This window comes from Onthophagus taurus, chromosome 5 (assembly GCF_036711975.1).
Source record: "Onthophagus taurus isolate NC chromosome 5, IU_Otau_3.0, whole genome shotgun sequence".
Taxonomy (NCBI): domain Eukaryota; kingdom Metazoa; phylum Arthropoda; class Insecta; order Coleoptera; family Scarabaeidae; genus Onthophagus; species Onthophagus taurus.
Window position 1 is genome coordinate 12,708,687 of NC_091970.1, and position 21,754 is coordinate 12,730,440.

Sequence of the window (21,754 nt, forward strand, 5' to 3'; positions counted from 1 at the left end):
GATTATGATTTTATAATTCTTTAAGAACAAGTTATATCAACAATGTTATTTCTGCATCGGCTTTGGATTTCCAATTATAAAAGAATTCTCTTTATAAAATCAAAAATTTATGAAGTTTTGAGATGTTTTGCGATGAATGCAAAAAATGGTTATGAATGGAACAACATTCTTTATAGATTACGTTTTTATGATTTATTGAGTACAATTTGTTACCTAACATTATTTCTCCATCATATTTAGATTTCCAGTTATTGCACATCTTTGTAGCTAAAATCGATAATTTTGAATATTTGAGAATTTTTGGGTTAGAACTAAAAAATTGTAATAGTTGAAATGAAATTGTTGATGGATTATGATTTTATGATTCTTTAAGAACAATTTATATCAACAATATTATTTCTGCATCGGCTTTAGATTTCCAATTATAAAAGAATTCTCTCATAAAATCAAAAATTTATGAAGTTTTCCGTTGAAAGTTATCCGTTGGATAGCGGTATCTATAAGATAAATACAGTGGTAGTAACCAATTTTTACGCTATCCGATAGATAACGCTATCAGAGACTTTAACTATGATTGGTAGTAATGGGCCTAAGTGAGGTAATTTCCCATTTTTCGAGGTAAATAATTATTTGCAATCATTTTCAAAAAATCATAGCAAATCATAGACTTAATACATTTTTATGAAGTTATCAGCATTTGGTATACTAATCAAAAGCCTTGCAATGATAGAAATGGATTTTAAAAATATCTTTTAGTTCTTCAGCTATTTATTTTTAAGCATAGTAAGGCACTTATTAATTTTTCGGGATAAATAATTCAAAGCAAATCGTAGATTCAATAAATTGTTATAAAATTGTCAACATTTAGTACAGAAATTATAAGCTTTCCAATGAAAGAGATATTAATTTTTAAACATAATTATTTTTTTCAATCATTTTAATAAAACCATAACAAATTGTAGTTTTAATAAATTCTTATACAATTATCAGCATTTGCAATACAATTTATAAGTTTTCCAACGAAATAAACGGATTTAAAAAATATCCTTTAATTTTTGAGATAATAATGTTTAAACATTCTCATATTTATTACTTACCTGATTTAGATAACTTGAATAATGGTGTTTCTTTTATGGAAATAAAAGTAAAAATTCTTAATCGAATAAATAAGTATAATATATTTCATAATTTAAATCAGTTTATTATATTACAATTACTTCCGGTTTTTTGTCGTCTATTTTCCGTTTTCTTGTTCATTATTTTCGTTCATTTTCGTATGTAAATTTAAAATCGATATTGCTGTCTCAATTTTTTCTTTTCACAAATTAAAGTTTTCAATGTTTATAACACGATGCGACGTTTTTAAAATTAAATTATTAAAAACTCGTTGTTTTCGAGATTTATTCTTTTTTCTTCAATAAATTAAAAATTTTCGGTTTTCTTTTATCCTATTTACAATTTTTTTCGAGATATGTTTATTTTTTAAATTATTTTCAAAATTATTTACAAGATGTTTTTTATTTTTTTTTTGTTTCGAAATTTGTTTTTATTTTTAAATCTAAAAAACTTATCTTAATTATTTATTGCACAGTTCCATTTATTTTTCCAAATTTTTTTTTCTTCATCATCGTCATCAAAAAACAACTTTTATTTAAATTAAAAATTAAAAATAAAGAAATCCAAATTCTAAACTAAGTATTATTTAACAAAGATTCTATACTAAAAGGATTCGGTCTTTTTATTTTTTCTTCTGACGTTTCACCGGAAGTTAACGTTAATTCCGATCCATTTTCAGTGTTTCCATAAAAATCTCGACTCGTTGTGCTTAAATTTTCACTTTCAGCACCTGAATCACCAACGACGTCTATATCAGAATCGGAATCTAATTCGGCTCCTCTTTGCGTTAAATATTCTCTTTTTAATGCGACCAAATCGACGGCGATTCCTTTCGCTCTCAATTTTCGAGCTTGACGTTCTAAAGCTTTTTGTAACTTCTTTCTTCTTCTTGCTCTTTCTCTAGCTCTTAATTCAGCCGGTGGAATTGGTTCGCCGGAACATGATTGTGGATGGGCATTGTGTGCGGGTCTTCCAGGGCCTTTTTTTGTGTGTTCTTTTTTGCGCCACTTTGCACGACGATTTTGGAACCAAACCTGCAAAAAAATACATATATATAAAAATATAACAATACATATATGAAAAAACGATATAAATAGGATGTGTGCAGATTTCAACGTGTATCGAGAGTTTGGAGCCCCGAGGGGCCGTAATTAGCATGTTAATCCGAGAGGGGCGTATCGGAGAAGTTCTTGCCGAGGCAGCAGCGCTGCCCGGTGGCGCCCCCTTCGCCGTTGCGGCCGTAATTGCGTGATATACATATAAATTGATTGTGTTAAGGTTGATGACTTCATAACGCGAAGGGGTCGAACGGGAGCGTTATTTTAACCACTTTTTTTTTGTTGGAAATTATCATTATCAGGTGTTAATTATTAGAAATAGAGAGTTTAAGATTTAATCTGATTCAAGAATAATTTCTTAATATTCATAAATATGAACGGAAACTTTTTCGCCCCGTCGAAGTCGATTTCTGGGATCCCTAAAGGTCATCGAAGTTAAAAGACTTCCCTAACCCTCAAGAAAAGCTTCCACCCTGAAATAATCTGAATTTATTTCAAAAATTTTTTTTTATAGGATTCTTTTTAATTTTAGCATTTTTTCAATGCACAAACGAAGATAAATTACAATTATCGGTTGATGGGATGGGGTTGGAATCGCAAATTGGTCTCCCATAAAATACCCATCATAATTACGGGTGTTTTGCATATAAAGTAGGAGCTCAAGAACGTATTCGTGCTTTTTTTTGATCGTTTTTTAAATGGGAGGAGATTCTCTTCGCCGCCGTCGAGAATGTAACATCTTTATAAAATGACCAGGAGCGATTAAATATTTATCGGGTTCGGTTCAAGAACAACTTCTTCGCCGACGGTTAATTTTGGTCTCATAAACGTTTTTTTTTTTTGATTATTTCAATTCGTCCTTTTTTTCAGATTTTATTACAAACAATAAAAAATTTTAGGTTATTCATAATTGTTTATAAATGTATTACATATTAAAAAAATCCATTTTAAATTAAATATCGAGTTGTTTAAGTCCAAACACGATGGGTTTATTTTAAATAGTTCCAAAGATACACAAAATATAAAAAAGAAACAATTGAAATCAAAGATGGCCGACACCAACTGTCATTTTTAAGGTTATATTTTGATAATTTACTGATAATATGAGTTGTTGGGTATTAAATTAAAGGATTTTTCATGTTTTTTATGATTATGAAATTTTTATGATTAAAACAAATTATGCAAAAAATTCATTGTAATTAATCAAAATTGAAAATAAGCCCAATCTCGATGTGTTTATCTTAACTAGTTCTAAAAACATATCTGTGCAGAGGCGGCCTAAACCGGGCGCCGATTAAAAGGGGGCGTTGGCGCCTTTTTAATATTTTCTCCAACAATATCTTATCTTTCTTTAGCAGTATTTCGACCTGTCAGCAGTAGCTAGTCTTCAGAAAACAGTATTTAGTCTCTACAAAGCAATTTTAGTCTTTAGAAAGCAGTATTTAGTGTTCCAGACGCTGTATTTAGACCTGTCGGCAGTATCTAGCCTTCAGAAAGCAGTATTTAGTCTTCTGCCAAAGTTATGTATGTTTTCTCCAAAATATTTTATCTTTCTTTTGTAGTATTTAGACCTGTTAGCAGTATCTAGTCTTCAGAGAGCAGTATTTAGTCTCCACAAAGCAAATCTTAGTCTTTAGAAGGCAGTATTTAGTGTTTCAGACGCTGTATTTAGACCTGTTGGATGTATCTAGTCTTCAGAAAGCAGTATTTAGCCTTCTAGAAGCAGTATCTAGTCTTCTGCCAATGTAATGTATATTTTCTCCAAAATATTTTATCTTTCTTTTGCAGTATTTAGACCTGTTGGCAGTATCTAGTCTTCAGAAAGCAGTATTTAGTCTCCACAAAGCAATTTTAGTCTTTAGAAGGCAGTATTTAGTGTTCCAAACGCTGTATTTAGACCTGTCGGAAGCTTTCTGAAGACTAGATCTTCAGAAAGCATTTAGTTTTTTTTTAAGCAGTATCTAGTCTTCTGCCAACGTTATGTATGTTTTGTTCTTGATACTGACAGCTACTTCTTTCTGGGTGTCTATCATCATCTTTTTGGGAGCCTCTTATTATCTATACGGATCTTGTACCACCCGGTACCTCATTTCTGCAACTGTTACTTTGCTTTTGTGCTTATCCTGCATTGGCAAAGTTTCCGTATTGGTGATTTCCTGTCCTGTGCAATAACAAGACAAGTCCATTGGTTTCTTGTTCATATTCTTCGCATTCTTTTATTGAACACAAGTATTGCCATGAAAAATCATGTTTGGTTTATAATCAATTTTTTGTTTTCTCTGAACAGTAATTTCAGACTTCATGGCGCCGGCACTGTATCTGTGACTTCGTGCAAAAAGGGGCAATGTCTTATTTTTCTTGAAAATAAGACCTATATTGCAAGAGCATTAATTTGTAATATATTTTCAGTGCTAAAACGCCCAAAGTCAAATTCCGCTTGGAAGTATGCGTAATTATTTTTTTATTGATGAGGCATATGTCCAGCAACCTTGTCATCAAGTTTATGCAAGAAGGGCCAATCTTGAATTTAACCTTTTTAAATGTAAGTTTTTTAAATAAGTCACAGCTGCCATATAACATTGGCCGTTAGTAGCAAACACGGAGTTCGGAGTATAAACGTTATTTTATGTGGTGTCTGCAATTTTTGTGATACTTATGACATGGATTCCAGAGTTCCAGAGTTCGAGAGCGAATAAAATGTTAAAAATGTGTCTTGCCTTTAAATGTAAGTACAGAATTAATAAGTCATTATGTAAAAACGTTTGTTTTGAGCTTCTGGAGAGATCCAATAAATGTGAGGTTTTGATTATTAGCTGCTTAGAGTACCTTCAATAAAACGATATTTAAAATAAGTTATCAGACTAGACGGATTGCATGAGGAATAAAAATTATTCTCCTTTTGCTATCAGATTCTGCTGAGAAAGAAGATACTGTTGCAAGTAGTAGCATTTCACTGTCTGCTGCTAATCAGGTAAGCAGAGAAGAATTAGAAAACGATATACAAAACTCTGTGCATTTGCATGAAAGTACCACATCATTTGGTGTATATGAAAATCAGGGTAATTATTATGTGAAATTGAAGGACCTTTAGACATCGTAGAAATTACTGTCCCATCAGTAAATGCAGAAATAATAAACTTTGACCGTGAAGAACGTACATTTCCTTTCCTGGAAGAAGATTGTGTATTGAGGACAGTTCGGATGAATACATTCCTAATGCAGATAAGAATACCGACGACGAATCATCACTAGATCTTTCGTTATTTATAGGAAAAAAATCAAGATCTACCAAAGGAAAGAACGTCGTTCCACAAAATATTTCTTCCGTGCAAGGTGCAGGTTCCAAAACTGCAAAGAAAAGAAGTTGAGTGCAAAGCAACGAAAACACAAAAAAAAGGCGGACTAATCCAGATCAGTGGGACAGAGTTAAAAGAAAGCAACTAAATACAGGGTAAGGAATATACAACCGTTTCTGGAAAAGAAATTCTAAGCAGATTAAAGTGCTCTAAAAAATTCTGCTTACAAGAACGGCTAAATATTTTTAACAACTTTTACTTGCTTTCTGGTGAAGCGCAAAGCTAATTTCTAGCAGGATCGGTTGAAGAAAGTAAGAAAAATGTTGGACATTTTTCCAGAAGGTATTTCTTGCAAAAGTCTGATAAGAGAATTCAAGTTTGTTATGCCATGTTTTTAAATACTCTTGCTGTAACCTTAAAAAAAGTAAGAGTAATTGTTGAAAAGGAAAGGTCTTCAAGAAGATAAAACTGGTAAGCACGGCAAACAGTTTCGAATCCCTGAAAGTGATAAGAACGTTATTAGAACACACATAAAACTGTTTCCAGCTTCTAAAAGTCATTATGCACGAGAACACACAGGGAAAAAGTAGTTGTCTTCAGATTTATCAATTTCCAAAATGTATCGTCTTTATGTTGAATACTTCCAGACAAATAACTTCACAGTTCGAAAAGAATCTGTATATAGAAAAATATTTGTTGAAGAATTTAACTTATGCAAATGTGGTAAATTTCAATTACAACTAAGGTATTCCGAAAACGAATTACAAAAACAATCGATCCAACATCTAGACTTAGCTCAATCTTCCTATAAAGAAAAGAAATCTGACAAAATAAGAAGTAGACAAGATAAGCACATAGTCACTGTATCATTTGACATAGGAAAATGCCTGCCTACACCAAACTTGACAATTCATGAAACTTGTGGTTATGGGATGAAATATTGGCAGCAGGTGGGTGGTGGACAGAAGATAAGTTCGTGTCCTTTTCAGTATTTTACGAATTTAGAACATGATATTCAAGAAGTTAACTTGTACAGCATCTGATGTTGTTACATGCCGTTCACTATTTAGGACGACAAGATAAGTATATATTATTTTATTATTATTATTGGCCTCTCTCGTCACCGCAACCTATAAGATCTATTATAACTTTAGACCTGCAAAAGTTTACTGCAAATCTAGGTTCTCAATGAACCTTAGTATTGCTCCAAGGTCTTGTTCCTTTATGTCGGTAGGTGTCAAAAGAGCTTTACCGAAAATTTTGTAACTTTTACTTGCTTTCTGGTGACGCAATTATACAGCATATGTTCAGCCGTTTCTGACTCGTCGTTGCAAAGTCGATAAGTTTGATCCTCAGCTTGTCCAATGTGGAAGAGGGAGTATTTTAGGGGTGCATGGCCGGTCAAGAAACCTGAGAGCGTGCTTAGATCCCTTTTGCTGAGGCATAAAACCTCTTTGGTTTTGTTTTGCATTTTTATTAGCGTCTTGTTGGACCCATCTCAACCTTTAAGCTCATCCTGTTCTCAGACGGCTTCTGTTGGACGTTGACCGGACAATGTAATATGATTTTTATGCAAATAATCTGCATACTCCTGGTATGGAGTTTTCGTCAACGGCATATCCTTCCATAAATCTGGCGTTGAAAATACTTATTATTATTAAAAATATTTTTTATTATTAAATCTGTTGAAAATTATGCCCGTTCAGAAACAAACCCGCGCTGGTCAACGGACACGATTCAAGGCATTCGTAGCTATTGGTGACGGAAAAGATCACAATGGGTTGGGGGTGAAATGTAGCAAAGAAGTTGCTACAGCTATCCGTGGGGCGATTATCCTGGCGAAACTTTCGGTTATCCCTGTAAAGTTAGGTTACTGGGGAAACAAGATTGGTAAGCCCCACACGATTCCTTGTAAAGTAACAGGAAAGTGCGGTTCAGTTACGGTGAGGTTGATTCCTGCACCACGTGGTACTGGAATAGTTTCGGCCCCCGTTCCCAAGAAATTACTGCAAATGGCAGGAATTGAAGATTGTTACACCTCAGCTAGAGGAAGCACGGGGACATTGGGTAACTTTGCTAAAGCTACATTTGCGGCAATCGCGACCTGAAAGTTCTTTCCAGCGTAAGGCTACCTCCCAACTGTTGATTATTTGTTTTAGGTGGCTTTTTTGTAGTCCACAACCGGGTTGGGGTCCAATAATGGGCGTTTCCGCTGCCTCTCTGGCCAGCTTGTCCGCCTTCTCATTGCCCTCAATGTTTCTGTGACCTAAAACGACTATAGATTAACATAATGGTCCCTAGCGAGTTCTTTCAGGTTGCTTGTACACACCCTGATCAGTGCGGAATCACACGTGTAGGCCTGAATTGCCTTTCGGGCAGCCCGACTGTCTGTGAAAATGTTTATTGATGCACCTTTCTGCCCCCTTTGTAGGTTCAAAGCGGTGCAGAAGTTTATAACCAGAACTTCTGCTTGAAAAATGTTTATGTCCAAACTGAGGTTTAATGTAATGTGGCTATTTGGTCCACTGATGTCCATGGCTACTCCGGCTTCTCTTTTTAGTTGAGGCCCACCCTTTGTCTAATCATAATTGCTTCTAAATATGATCTTATACGGCTGGTCGAAATTGTATTCTGTCGGTATAAGGTCCGTTTTAACTTCAATCAAGTGATTTAGACATGGGCATCAACTTGAGCGAAGAGCCTGTTTTCAGTAATGAGGCACTTAAGGCTGCCTCCTTTTGTATATATTAATGAAGTGGTGTGAGACCGAGTAGGGTTTCAAGAGCAGGCATCAGACAAGATCTCATTGCTCCCGTTGTATTAAGACATGCTAACCGCTGGATTAGTGCCAGCTGTTGTTGTGCTGTCTTATGTTTTGTTTTTGGTCACCAAACCAATAAGGCCTAGGCGATCATGGGTCTGATTATTGCTACGTAGGGCCATAATGGCCTCTTTCCTCACCATGTCAAGGTAAGGATATAACAATCAACCATAAATTTGTGGAAGCTTGCCATACCTACATGGAAGATACTATCCACACTGCCATAGAGAAAGCAAAAAAGACTCAAAGAAAGTCTCCAATAAAAGTTGTTGAAATGGAGCAGAAAAACTTCCTCAAATTTAAATCTTTACTGGATTAGAATTATCTTCTCCGCAAAAAAGATACTCTAGGACAAGTGACTAGGACTCTGTGGTCATTAATCAAATTTATGCAATATCGGCCAGAAAATCCAGGTAAAGTGTTCTATAAAGAATCTTTTTCTACCGATGAAGAATTTAAAACTTTAGACTTGTCAAAAAGAAATTCAGCGAGGATTATACCCACCAACATTATGTTACAACCACTAAATAACAAACGTAACCTTTAAGCGAGGAAAAGTTAAAGGACCTAAAATCATTGCATCCATACATTCACGTGAACAGCAGAATTTTCTACGACAAGTTTATGGAAAATCTTAAAGGAAAATTTGATGTTGAAGACTATTTTCCAGATGAAAGGTCTGATGATGAATACGAAGAGTAAGACTTTTACATAGCTTGGGGCTCTTTCAATTACTACAGTTTTGCATATTTTGTAGTTCTTTCTTGTGTTTGAAATAGTGATGTAACGGATATTCGCATCTGCATCCGCAACTGCGGATAATCCGCATTGTTTTGAGGATCCGCATCCGCATATATTTTAACGGAGCTCCGTTACAATAAATAAGTAGGGTAGGTTGAAAGTACAAATAGGGTCAAAACGTGCCCTATTATGAGTCAAACATATTCCCGAAATTTCATTTTCCTAGCGTTTATGGTTTTTAAGAAAAAAGAATTAAACCAAAATTTTCCGCCATTTTTGGAGAGGTGTAGCTCCTTCGGGGCGCCGAAGTCGCCCATGGTTCATATATCAAATTACCCTTAAAATTCAGTAAAGAATCACCCTTGAAGTTTGTCAGATACACCCTGTATATATAAAAACTTTTTTGAGGTTATGTTCTTAATTACTGATCAAATCAAAAATTTTTATTAACAATATTTATTTAGAATTACTTCAGGAACAGTGTTTGTTAATAAAATTTTTTGCTATCTTGAAATTTTAATTTCCCTCTGAATAGTATGCTATCAAAATTAATTATCTCGATAATTATTGTTTTTATCAAAAAATGTTTTAAATAAAATTTGTTTCAATTTCGATTTTGAATCAATTATCTTAATAAAAAATGTTTACATCTCTATTAATTAAACATCTAAGTGTAATTAGGTATAAAAACGGAAATATTATTATTTTGAGGTTATCTCCTTAATTACTGATTAAATCAAAAAGAATTGTTGATAAAGTTTGTTTAGAATTGTTTCAGGAACAATTTTTGTTAACACAATTTTTTCTAACTTGAAATTTTAATTTCCCACTGAACAGTATGCTACAAAAATTAATATTTTTGAGGTTATATCCTTATTGTTGATTTAATCAAAAAATGTTGTTAACAAAATTTGTTTAGAATTACTTCAGGAACAGTGTTTGTTAATAAAATTTTTTGCTATCTTGAAATTTTATTTCCCCTCTGAATAGTATGCTATCAAAATTAATTATCTCGATAATTATTGTTTTTATCAAAAAATGTTTTAAATAAAATTTGTTTCAATTTCGATTTTGAATCAATTATATTAATAAAAATTTTTTACATCTCTATTAATTAAACATCAAAGTGTAATTATGTGTAAAAACGGAAAAATTATTATTTTGAGGTTATCTCCTTAATTACTGATTAAATCAAAAAGAATTGTTGATAAAGTTTGTTTAGAATTGTTTCAGGAACAATTTTTGTTAATACAATTTTTTTTTAACTTGAAATTTTAATTTCCCTCTGAACAGTATGCTACAAAAATTAATATTTTTGAGGTTATATCCTTATTGTTGATGTAATCAAGAAATGTTGTTAACAAAATTTGTTTAGAATTACTTCAGGAACAGTGTTTGTTAATAAAATTTTTTGCTATCTTGAAATTTTAATTTCCCTCTGAATAGTATGCTATCAAAATTAATTATCTCGATAATTATTGTTTTTATCAAAAAGTGTTTTTAATAAAATTTGTTTCAATTTAGATTTTGAATCAATTATATTAATAAAAATTTTTACTTCTCTATTAACTAAACATCTAAGTGTAATTATGTGTAAAAACGGAAAAATTATTATTTTGAGGTTATCTCCTTAGTTACTGATTAAATCAAAAAGAAAGTTGATAAAGTTTGCTTAGAATTGTTTCAGGAACAATTTTTGTTAACACAATTTTTTTCTAACTTAAAATTTTAATTTCCCACTGAACAGTATGCTACAAAAATTAATATTTTTGAGGTTATATCCTTATTGTTGATGTAATCAAGAAATGTTGTCAACAAAATTTGTTTAGAATTACTTCAGGAAAGTGTTTGTTAATAAAAATTTTTGCTATCTTGAAATTTTAATGTCCCTATGAATAGTATGCTATCAAAATTAATTATCTCAATAATTATTGTTTTTATCAAAAAATGTTTTAAATAAAATTTGTTTCAATTTCGATTTTGAAGATTTTGAATCAATTATCTTAATAAAAAATGTTTACATCTCTATTAATTAAACATCTAAGTGTAATTATGTGTAATAACGGAAAAATTATTATTTTGAGGTTATCTCCTTAATTACTGATTAAATCAAAAAGAATTGTTGATAAAGTTTGTTTAGAATTGTTTCAGGAACAATTTTTGTTAACACAATTTTTTTCTAACTTGAAATTTTAATTTCCCACTGAACAGTATGCTGTTCTTTTAATCAAGATTTTCTCAACAAACGCCGCTGAGAACGAGTGGAGGGGGAAAATCGTATCGTTTTGTTACAAAAGTTCCGTGCCCTGCTGATTACCAATTAATAATTTACTAATTATTAGTAATTACAATAGAAATATTATTTTCATGAAAATTTTAGTACGTAACTTTTTTCAATAACTCCGCATCCGTTAAAATCGCATCCAAAAATCCGCAAAATTAGAATTAAAAAATCCGATTCCGCATCCGTATCCGCTAAACTCACATCCGTAAAATCACTAGTTTGAAACTCTATATTGTACTAGTTAATAACTTTGTCTTCTGTTGTACCATATGAAATATTTTGTCTGTTTTTTATATTTGCAGCAAAAGATCTAAGCTATTGTATGGTAACACTGCAAGTCTAAACGGCCATCAAATTGTCATCAAATGATTCAATTTAAGGTAAGTAATTCTAATAACAAAAGCATGTAACTATCAAACGTTGACTTCAATAAAGTAAACTGAGCACGACTGACATTAACCTAAAAAAGTGGCAAATCTGTTTTCTGAATTTACTCAACAGTAAGAATTTTGACATTGGCCTTTTTTGCACCAAGGCACAGATATAAAATGTAAAAAGACATAGTTGAAATCAAAGATGGGTTGAATAATATTATTTTTCAAATAAGAATCTATCTTATATATCTATTACAAAGTGTGTTGTACTGCAAGAGGATGCTTTATTCTGTGCAATCATGAAAAGTGCTACGATTGCAGACTCTGTAACACCCGTTACGTTGCAATGTCACACCTGTGACAAGATTAATAAGAAATCAAATAACTTATCTATATACAAATTCTACAAATAAATTTTACAATTAAATAACCAATCGATACACCCAAAACGGTTTTTACCATTACAATTGTTCTCATGCTTATTGATTTTCATGTTATTCCAGTTATCAACCTTTTTTAAATTGTACGATAATATCACGTTTATTTCTAGTTCCGATAATATATTTTTGTTGTGGCTATTTTATTAAATGTCAAATGTTAATTTAAGAGGCCAAAGTTTCGAGATAGCCGGCAATATTACGGCCGTATTATAATTCCAGGTTGGGTATCCAAAGTTTATGCTATTACAAACTACAACTTTTATGAAAGAAATGCAAAACTTAATATTGCAAAAGATTGCGATCAAGTTAAAAAATCTCTATCTCAAGAACTAAAATGGATGTCCTGAAACAGTTTGGAAAAAGTTCATCCTTTAATTAGTAATTCATGGAAATTCGATTAACGTTTTCCACAAAATATATCTCTTATGAATTTTTGAATTTAATGTAAAAAATATATTGAGCAAAGGATTTCGATCGAATTAAAAAAATATTATCTCAAGAAAAATATTTGATTAATGTTTTCCATGAAATAGATCTCCCATGAAATTTTGAATTTAATAAAGTAAAAGATTACAATCAAGTTAAAATATTTCTATTTCACGAACTAAAATGAATTTCGATATGTTTTAGCATTACACAATTATTTATTTATAAACAAGGTATGTTTTGCCGGAATGATCATCATTACACAATGTACAATAAATTATTCCCACGATTTGAATGAAACGATTTCGGCGCGTAACTTCAAAAGCAAATTTATTTCTGTTATCAGAATGTCTTAGTAAATCATAGTGAAATCGCATCCAATCAATACAAAAATTGCAACATCTTGTTTTAATGATATTTCTAAATCAGAGTAAAAAAACGTCTTGTAACAAATACTTTATAATATTCTACTGTTCGCAAATTAGAATTGGTGTCAAATATAGGGTAATCTGATTGCAGAAAACTACATCGTACTTCATTATAGACTTGTCACCGGTTGTTCAACTAATTTTATCTGTACAAACTTTTAACTTGATTCCTCCTGGTATGTCGTTGTTCAGTTCGTCATCGGCGAGTGATCTGGCACAATCAAAAGTTTTCGTGGTATTATGTAACTTGATAACAACATTTGCTCGAAATTGTAACACGTTTAAATTATCTAACGTACCGGAAAATCTTCATGTTATTACTGCTATATATAATTTTGATTGTTTTAAAAGATCCACACAAAGCAAAATAAGATAACATTATTATGCTAACTGGAGTGTTTCAAAGAATTTCATTACTCACATAAATTGAAATTCTCCCGTTAAGATAGGCTTTTGAGGTGCAAAATATACACGGCCAATCAACGGATTCCTACCAAACCGGAAATGTAAACTCAAAAAGCAGTGTAAATCGTTGGAAACAGTGGGCCAAAATAACTTACCAGCAGATAAATGAACCGGCCACTTTCAAGGTCTATACACAAAAAGAATAGATGATGCAACTTCGCCAAATAACAAAGATTAAAGAGAGCAGATGGTTTATAAATTTTATGACATCGTTCGACAGGATACAACTGCCGGACGGTATAAAAGAGTTATTACTTAATCCAAAGAATATTTAATACTAACACACTTAGCAGAGATGAAGGTACCCTTGAATGTGGGGGTAGAGCAAGGTGATAGCTTCAGCATAACATAACATAGACATAATCCAATATTCAACATGAAGATAAATGTTACCAAAATAACAACTTTGGTAATTACTAGAGAACCGCGCAGATGTGAAACAAAAGTGCCACATGATAGAGCTAGTAACAGACTACACTTATTTGTGGGTAAGTATACCGTTTTGTGGAACAACCAGAAACGAGTCAACAAGTCAACCAGAACACGTGGAGCGCTAAGATCGACCAAGTGGAGAAGCATGTTTACTCTGGAGATCAGGCCAATAATGATAAAAACTGCGGAGACGCAGGCAGATATTTTCACATGCTGTTGATATCAGCGCACGAGATGGGGAATAAATTAGAAACAAAATTTTAGTATAAAAGTTGTAGCAAATTTCATTCTTAACAACATTGCTCTGTTTCACTTTTGCTCTCAGATGCGTAAATATAGAGAAAATCACGAAAATGTGAAAATTTGATGATTTTGTGGTTTTATATGCTATTGATAGTAGCGCACGAGATTGGGGACATATTAGAAAAACACTTTTAGTATAAAAGTTGTAGCAAATTTTATTCTTAACAACATTGCTCTGTTTCACTTTTGCTCTCAGATGCGTAAATATAGAGAAAATCATGAAAATGTGAAAATTTGATGATTTTGTGGTTTTATATGCTGTTGATAGTAGCGCACGAGATTGGGGACATATTAGAAAAACACTTTTGGTATAAAAGTTGTAGCAAATTTTATTCTTAACAACATTGCTCTGTTTCACTTTTGCTCTCAGATGCGAAAATACAGAGAAAATCATGAAAATGTGAAAATTTGATGATTTTGTGGTTTTACGATTGTGAGCACTTACTGGAAACACTCAAGAATCAGAAAAGAAGCAAGGAAATTGGGGAGGAATTGGAGAGGAAAGATGTGGTAAGATGAACGCTTAGACTGTAGAACGAGCATATTTCACGATTGGAGAGGAATAGACTGCTAAGGATTGCTGGAGATTCCAGATCATTGCAATTAGATTTTTGTAATTAGGTTAGGTTTGATGCGGTGTATTTTAATTAATATGGAGTGAGTTTCTTGGTAGGCAGAGGCTGTTTGTTGCCTTATTGGTTGGGTGGAAAAGCCGCACGCTGAAAAACTGGTCAGCCGGCTCATGCTTTATGCATGATGACGGTAAGATTAAATGCAAGCATAACAGAATAGAAAGAACAAGCGTCTGTGGCTTCAGCAAAAAAGAAGAAGAATCTTTTTTCTGCAAACCCCTAATCTAATTGTATACACAACCTAGAAAAGACAAAACTCAATAAAAATGTCACTGCGCATAAGCAATCATTGAGATTAACTTTGAAGATTGACTAAATTTTCATAAAATTTGCTTTACAATGTTATTTATTGCATCATCATATCTCAATTTGTACACAATATTAGATTTACCAACAATAAGTTTCTGTTCTTGACATTTATAACTATCCAATACGCAGAATGGGCTTAAAAATCGTAACAATGAAGTTTATGAACAATAAAAAATTATTTGTTGCACACTAAATTTCTAATAAATTTGTCGTAAAACGTTCGTTATTTCATCATTCGTTCTGCGATTATTTAAATGACAAATTTTCTTAATTTTTCGAAGTCACTTCGAATTTGTGGCTGAAGCTACATGGCATCCGAAACCTTAAACAGTTTTAGTAATCAAAAGACGCACGGCTTAACCCGAAAGTTGCTAGTTCTGGGTCTAGTGTTAGTTCTAGTGATAGTGCCAGTGTTAGTTCTAGTTTTAGTTTAATTAACACCGACCATGAAAGCCTTCGTACTTATAACTTACTAATTTTCTGATGATATATGGACCTAATAATAAGCACTACGACTACAAAGACGAACAGAATGGCTTTGGATTTCGATTTGGGTGGTAATTCAGAAATCGCATATCATCACAAAGGTATTCAGAAGTCATGTCGAAGATTTATCTTTGATCGGAATGGTTGCACATTGTGTTTCGCACATATTAAAAGCTAACATTTGGATTTAGTTTATATACAGGATGATTTTTTGAAAACGATTCGCCTGAGATTTTTCAGAAACTAAAAGGAAATTGAAAATTTCCGAAAACAGATTCATTTATATTTCAAGGGGGAAACGGTTTGACCTATGATTCATACTTTTGACGTTTACCCCTACGCCCCCACGAATACCTTCCAAAAAATTTTAAATGGAATGACCCATCGCGTGGTATCTCAAATGAAAGCTTATCTTATAAGGATTATGGTGATGTGTCACTTGAGCTTTTTTTTTATTTAGCATTGAGAAAATCATTTTACATTATAATAAAAATTTAAACATCTACGTAGACGTTGAAAATAACATTTTAACAAAACCACAAAAAGAACATTCACAATAACTGCTCAAAATAAGCACCATTAGTCTCCATGCAGTAGTAAAGCGGGTTTTCAAATTCTTGCCTTACATTCTGAAAAGTTTCTCGTGGAATGTTTCGGCACTCGTTGCTAATTCGTTGACGCAAGTCATTTAAATCTATGGGTTTAGTCTTATAAACTATAAGTCAAGACTTGTGAGGTCCGGTGATCGTGGAAGCATTCGATTGTTCCTTATCTACCAATCCAGTGATTTGGAAATTTCCGGTTAAGCCAATTACGAACATTCGCAGCATAATGCGGTGGAGCACCATCCTGCTAGAAGAACAATTGATGTTCGTCGAGTACTTGATTACCTTCTTCATCAAGCTGGTTTTCCACTTCTTAGTTATTAGAGGATCGATGATGTTTTCCAACATATTCAAGTACACGTCACCGTTTAGCGTTTCATTAATGAATATGGGTCCAACTATTGAATTACCTAGTATTCCTGCCCATACATTAATCTTTTGAGGTCTCTGTGTATGTTGCTCTCTTGTAACATGGGGATTTTCGTCGCTCCAATATCGTACATTATGCTTGTTCACATGTCAATTTAAGTAAAAAGTGCACTCATCACTGAAGCAAATGTTTTTTACTAAATTTGGATTCGCAATGATCATTTCGGTCATAGTTTCGCAAAATTCTAGTCGTCGGTCGTAATCGCCCTCGCTATGTTCTTGCAATATTTGTATCTTGTAAGGCGAAATTTATGCAGCTTTATCACTTTGCGTATCGACGAGTAAGAAAGTCCGGTGGATGCTGCAACCTGACGCAAAGAACTGGTTGGCTCCATGGTAAAATTTCCAATTGCTTCCATCTCCGCCAGTTCATCTATTACCTTATTAGTATGCCTTTTCTTGTTCTCTACCGATCCAGTTACTTCAAATTTTTGCACAAGTTCGCGAACGTATTTATGCTCCATATGCTTATTTGGATGTCTTTGATTAAAAGACCTTGCTGTTGCACGAGCACATTGCTCGGCACCATAAATGTAGATAACTTCCACCCTTTCAGCAATAGAGTTTTACGGAAACCAATGTAAGTTAAGTTGACTAAACGGAAACAACTAATGTGACAGTTTTTTAGACAAAACGTCAACGGCTTGTTTTCTTTTGGTTCCACGCCTAAGTGATGAAAATTAGGTTTCGTTCGCCTGAAGTGACAATGACAAACTTTGTCATAAAATGTATGAGAAAATAGGAAACGTGGGCAAGTGACACATCACCATAATCCTTATAAGATAAGCTTTCATTTGAGATACCACGCGGTGGGTCATTCAATGATGGGTAAACGTCAAAAGTGTGAATCATAGGTCAAACCATTTCCCTCTTGAAATATAAGTGGACCTTTTTTCGGAAATTTTCAATTTCCTTTCCAATTTTTGGTTTCAGAAATATCTTAGGCGGATCGATTTCAAAAAATCACCAGGTATAATAATTACCCTATAATGTTAATACTTCTACATCTTTTAGATGGAAGACTACCAAATATTTTATTGAAATTCAATGAAATTAATTACCCCTACCTAAAATCATACGTTTTCCTCCCCTCTACCCACATCATCAAAAAGCCCAGAATTTCCTTCGTCATTAAGACCTTAAACTTATTATTAATCTCCCCTCTGCTACCTGAGCACAACGTTCTTGTTTTTCCATATCTCTATCTAGTATTGCACAGTTCTGATAATATTCTCTTCTTTCTTCTCATCTATACTCCTCAACCACGGTCCCTCCAACGCTTTCCCAAAACCTTTAAGCTCCTCTGTCGTTCCTCTTACCTGCATTCAACTCCTCTCTCACTATATATCACAGAGATTTCTTCCTCAACCCCAAGAACCACCTTTAAGATCTCTCCTGAATCTAGTCTACCATCTTGTATTCCTTTCAATCCCATATTTCCGGTCCATACATTATCAGACGTTCCACCATTCCATCAAACATTATTATCCTTCTACCCAAATGTTTTAAAAACATTCTTTCTCTCCAGCTTCATATCTGTCCAATAATCTACTTGCTTTTCTAACTCACCCCATTATTCGCTTTTGCAAAATTTTACAATTTTCGTTTTTTCCACATTTAAATCCAAATCCTTCCCCTCAAAGAATGTTTCCAGAGATCGCATCACCCCTTTCAACTCTTCAGCCTCTCTTGCCTCCACTACCAGATCAACTGCATATGTCCCCATCACTACTCCCCCGTTCTGCCCCATCTTTAACCTTTCTTCCAGATCCCCTATATACGCCAGAAACAATCCATCCTTTTCATTTTCCTATTCACCTTCATCTTCGACATATTCTCTGGTAATTCTCTTGGTAGTTCTCTTTTTCCTTATTCTTAAATCCTCCTTTTTAAATGCTGCTCTTAGATCTACGAATCGTGCATACAATTGCCCCCTTCCCCTTTTTGTATCTACTTCCCTGTCCACTAGCTGTCTCAATATGAATATGTTATCTATAGTCCTTCTTCCCTACCCGCTCGGGCGGTATTGGTGTTCGTCCTCGTTGCTTGAGGACTGCCATAACAATCTTTGAGAGGCAGCCGCTAGCAATGAGATTACGATCTGCTGGACAAAGGGTCATTCGGAAAATAAGCTTCATGACATGGTGAACAAACTGGCAAGGAAAGCTGCAGGCGAACCTGCAGGCTCGCCGGAATCATTCATTGCCCCAACAATAAGGTCTTTAATAGAGCTTTGTCGCCAAGCCAAGAAGGCTCTGATGTACCCTGATCCTAAACGAACAGATTTATTTATGAGGCTGTCCAGGAAGAACCTACGTTTGGTCATAGGGCTAATCACTGGACACTGGCATCTATAGAAGCACTTAATGAACATGGGAATAAGTGACACCGACATCTGCAGAGGATGCGGTGAGGAGGAGAAATCAGCGGAACACATTTTATGCGACTGCGTGGACTTCAAACATTAATGTTATCCATTTATGGAGATATCCAGATTAGAATAAGTGGAATCTGGGCAGCATAACCAGGACAAATTCTAGCCTTTGCCTCCAAGGTGATATGGCTGGAAGGACCCTAATGCTGACCAAATGAGGGAAGTAAGTATAAGGGATCTGCTGAGGTCAAAGTGAATCAAGAATCCAGAATCTCTTTCTGAAACCTGATTATCTGTCCGATAGAATCATTTTTTTCCATCTCCTTTTTCAACCTTTCGTCAAGTATACCATTATTTGTTTTATATGAAGTGTTTAACAAGTTTATCCCCCATAACTTTGTGTAGATTCTCTTTTTCTTTTTGTGTAAACTGCCAACTTACCAGCCTTTCCTCTCTTCAACCTCGTCAGTATCCTCACCCCACTCTCCTCTCCATATCCCTTCTCTGTCGAATCTCACACCGTTCCAGCAATTGAATGCAATGTCCTTTCCAACTCATAGAGGATGTCTATGAGTTGGAAAGCTACTTATTTCCTCCCGCTTTTTTTGGTAATGTGTTAATACCACATTTTTATTCCTATATCGTATAGATTTTTACCCCTTCACATTACTTTCTTCCCAATTTCTTTGTTTTACATACCTCTTTATATTTCCTATACGCTTTACCTTTTCTTCACTACCTCATCTGTCTCTTTGCTTAGCTTTATAGAATTCACTATCTTACCACTCAGTTTCTCTCCCTCCGCGTCTCTACATTCTCTCTTCACTATTGCTTCTTTCATTACCATGATCATGTCTTCCATACTCTCGATTAGTTTTATGTTCAAATGATAATTTCTCAATTTTTCACTCCTTATTATCACTCCCTTCAAATCAACTTCCAATCTGAATCCACAGATTCCTCAATCTAAACTTATCTATGTATTCCCATGTTTCCTGATTCATGATCACACAGTCAATTGCCGATGTCCTCTTGTCCCAGTTTAAGTGTACTCCCCCGTTTTCTTCTTCTTAATTTCCGTCCCAAACCTCCCATCCATTCGCTTCTATCCATCGCTACAGTTCTTTATCCTCCCTATTTTCCACTTTATCTTTTGACCATTGCATCGCTTCTTGTAAAGCAGATCTTGCATATTTGACTAGAAGATGTATTTCGTAGGTGTAAATATCAAAAATTGGCAGTATTAGTAATGGTGTTTTGAATTTAGCCCCAAAATATGATTTTACTAAATAGAAAATTCTAGAAATAGCTGACTGCATGGAGTGTAAATGAAAATCATTCGAATTTGAAACAATATGTTTCTTCGATTCATAGACTATTTTTTGTGTAATTTTGTAGGACAATTGCAATAAATCATACAAGAACTGTATTTGGTCTGATAATAAGGAATCATCCTGGAAATAAGCTTAAAACTTTGGCCCACTCATAAGAGTAATTTTAGAACGTCGAAGTGTACAATATCAGCTAAAATTTCTTATCTAAAGTCATTAATTCCAGTAATCAAACCTAATCGTACGTTATACAACGCGTTAACCTTATTAAACATGCTTTATTAGGAAGTCGTGACGTAGTACAACTTTATACATAATATTCCTAAGCTTTTATATCTAGACTAAAGCTGCTTCAAAAAAATATTAATTAGAAATCAAAAATTATAAATTACTTGTAATGACTGTATATTAATAAGTATACAATGATTTAAATTTTAATTTGATGCCTTTAACATACAAAGTAATTATTTTTAACGATTTCTAACCACTTTTTCAATAAATCTTAGGAAATTTTAGCATATTTATGTAACGCTTCAATGATATATTTATTATTAATTCAAATTTTATTCGAATTTTTTTATCGACTTTAGCCATAAATTAATTAAAGAATATTTGAGGTTTTGAAATCACTTTTGTTCTTCAAACCAGGTCACATTTACTATTTTTAACCTTTACTATTCATCGTTTTGCAACTTCCCTACAATTAATCTATCAAAATTTCTACTCCTATTATTTAAAGGGATTAATTACAGTCCAAAACGTGCTGTTATAGATTTTATTAGAGATCAGATATTAATCTCGAAGACAAAGTCGTGGTCTTATTCGTTATTGCTAATTTATATTCGAACATTGCCAAAGATCTTATATTATAGTATATTTCAACACCTTGATAACAGTTTACAATGTTTGATATTTAACCTATTTCAGTTTTTTTAAATATTTTTTTTCAAATATCTTTGAAATTAAAAAATTACGTTTTAGTAATAGAGATTGTTAGGCGATTTGGGTTTCTAATTTCTACACATTAATAATGGCTAAAAACGCCGTTTTATTGTTTACCATTTTGATTGCCTTGACGAAACACAATCATCTTCTTACGCATCCTTTGCTTCTCCATCGTGTTTTATTGTTTTTCTTTTAATCATCTGAATTTATGAAGGATAAAACTAGTATCGTATCAGGTCCCCATCAACTTCGCAATGACGACACGGTTGATTTCGTTTGTCAATTCCAATTTATGTCCGTAACAATATAAAGGTTGTTTCAAACACATCGATTTGGCATACAGACCAATTAGCCTAACTTCATTTCTCCTCAAAGGGATGGAAAAGGTAATCGATCAATACCTAAGGAATGGAGTGCTTGTCACAAATCCACTACACCCTAGCCAACATGCTTACCAGA

At 33.3% G+C, this 21,754-nt stretch overlaps 2 protein-coding genes across 2 annotated transcripts in view; one reads left to right on the forward strand and one right to left on the reverse strand.

Annotated features, from left to right (window-relative positions):
* Positions 1 to 1,158: 1,158 nt before the first annotated feature.
* The window catches only part of LOC111416155 (homeobox protein unc-4-like), a 60,054-nt gene continuing 39,458 nt past the window's right edge, over positions 1,159 to 21,754 (reverse strand). The window contains exon 3 of the mRNA XM_023048106.2: positions 1,159 to 2,150. Coding sequence (XP_022903874.1) covers positions 1,692 to 2,150 — 459 coding nt within the window. The 3' untranslated portion in view covers positions 1,159 to 1,691. The remainder of the gene's footprint in view (positions 2,151 to 21,754) is intronic.
* LOC111416148 (small ribosomal subunit protein uS5) lies at positions 7,156 to 7,593 on the forward strand (the record flags this gene model as incomplete). The annotated part of the gene is made up of 1 exon (XM_023048101.2): positions 7,156 to 7,593. A coding segment is annotated over one exon (423 nt), but the record flags the coding sequence as incomplete, so codon positions are not given.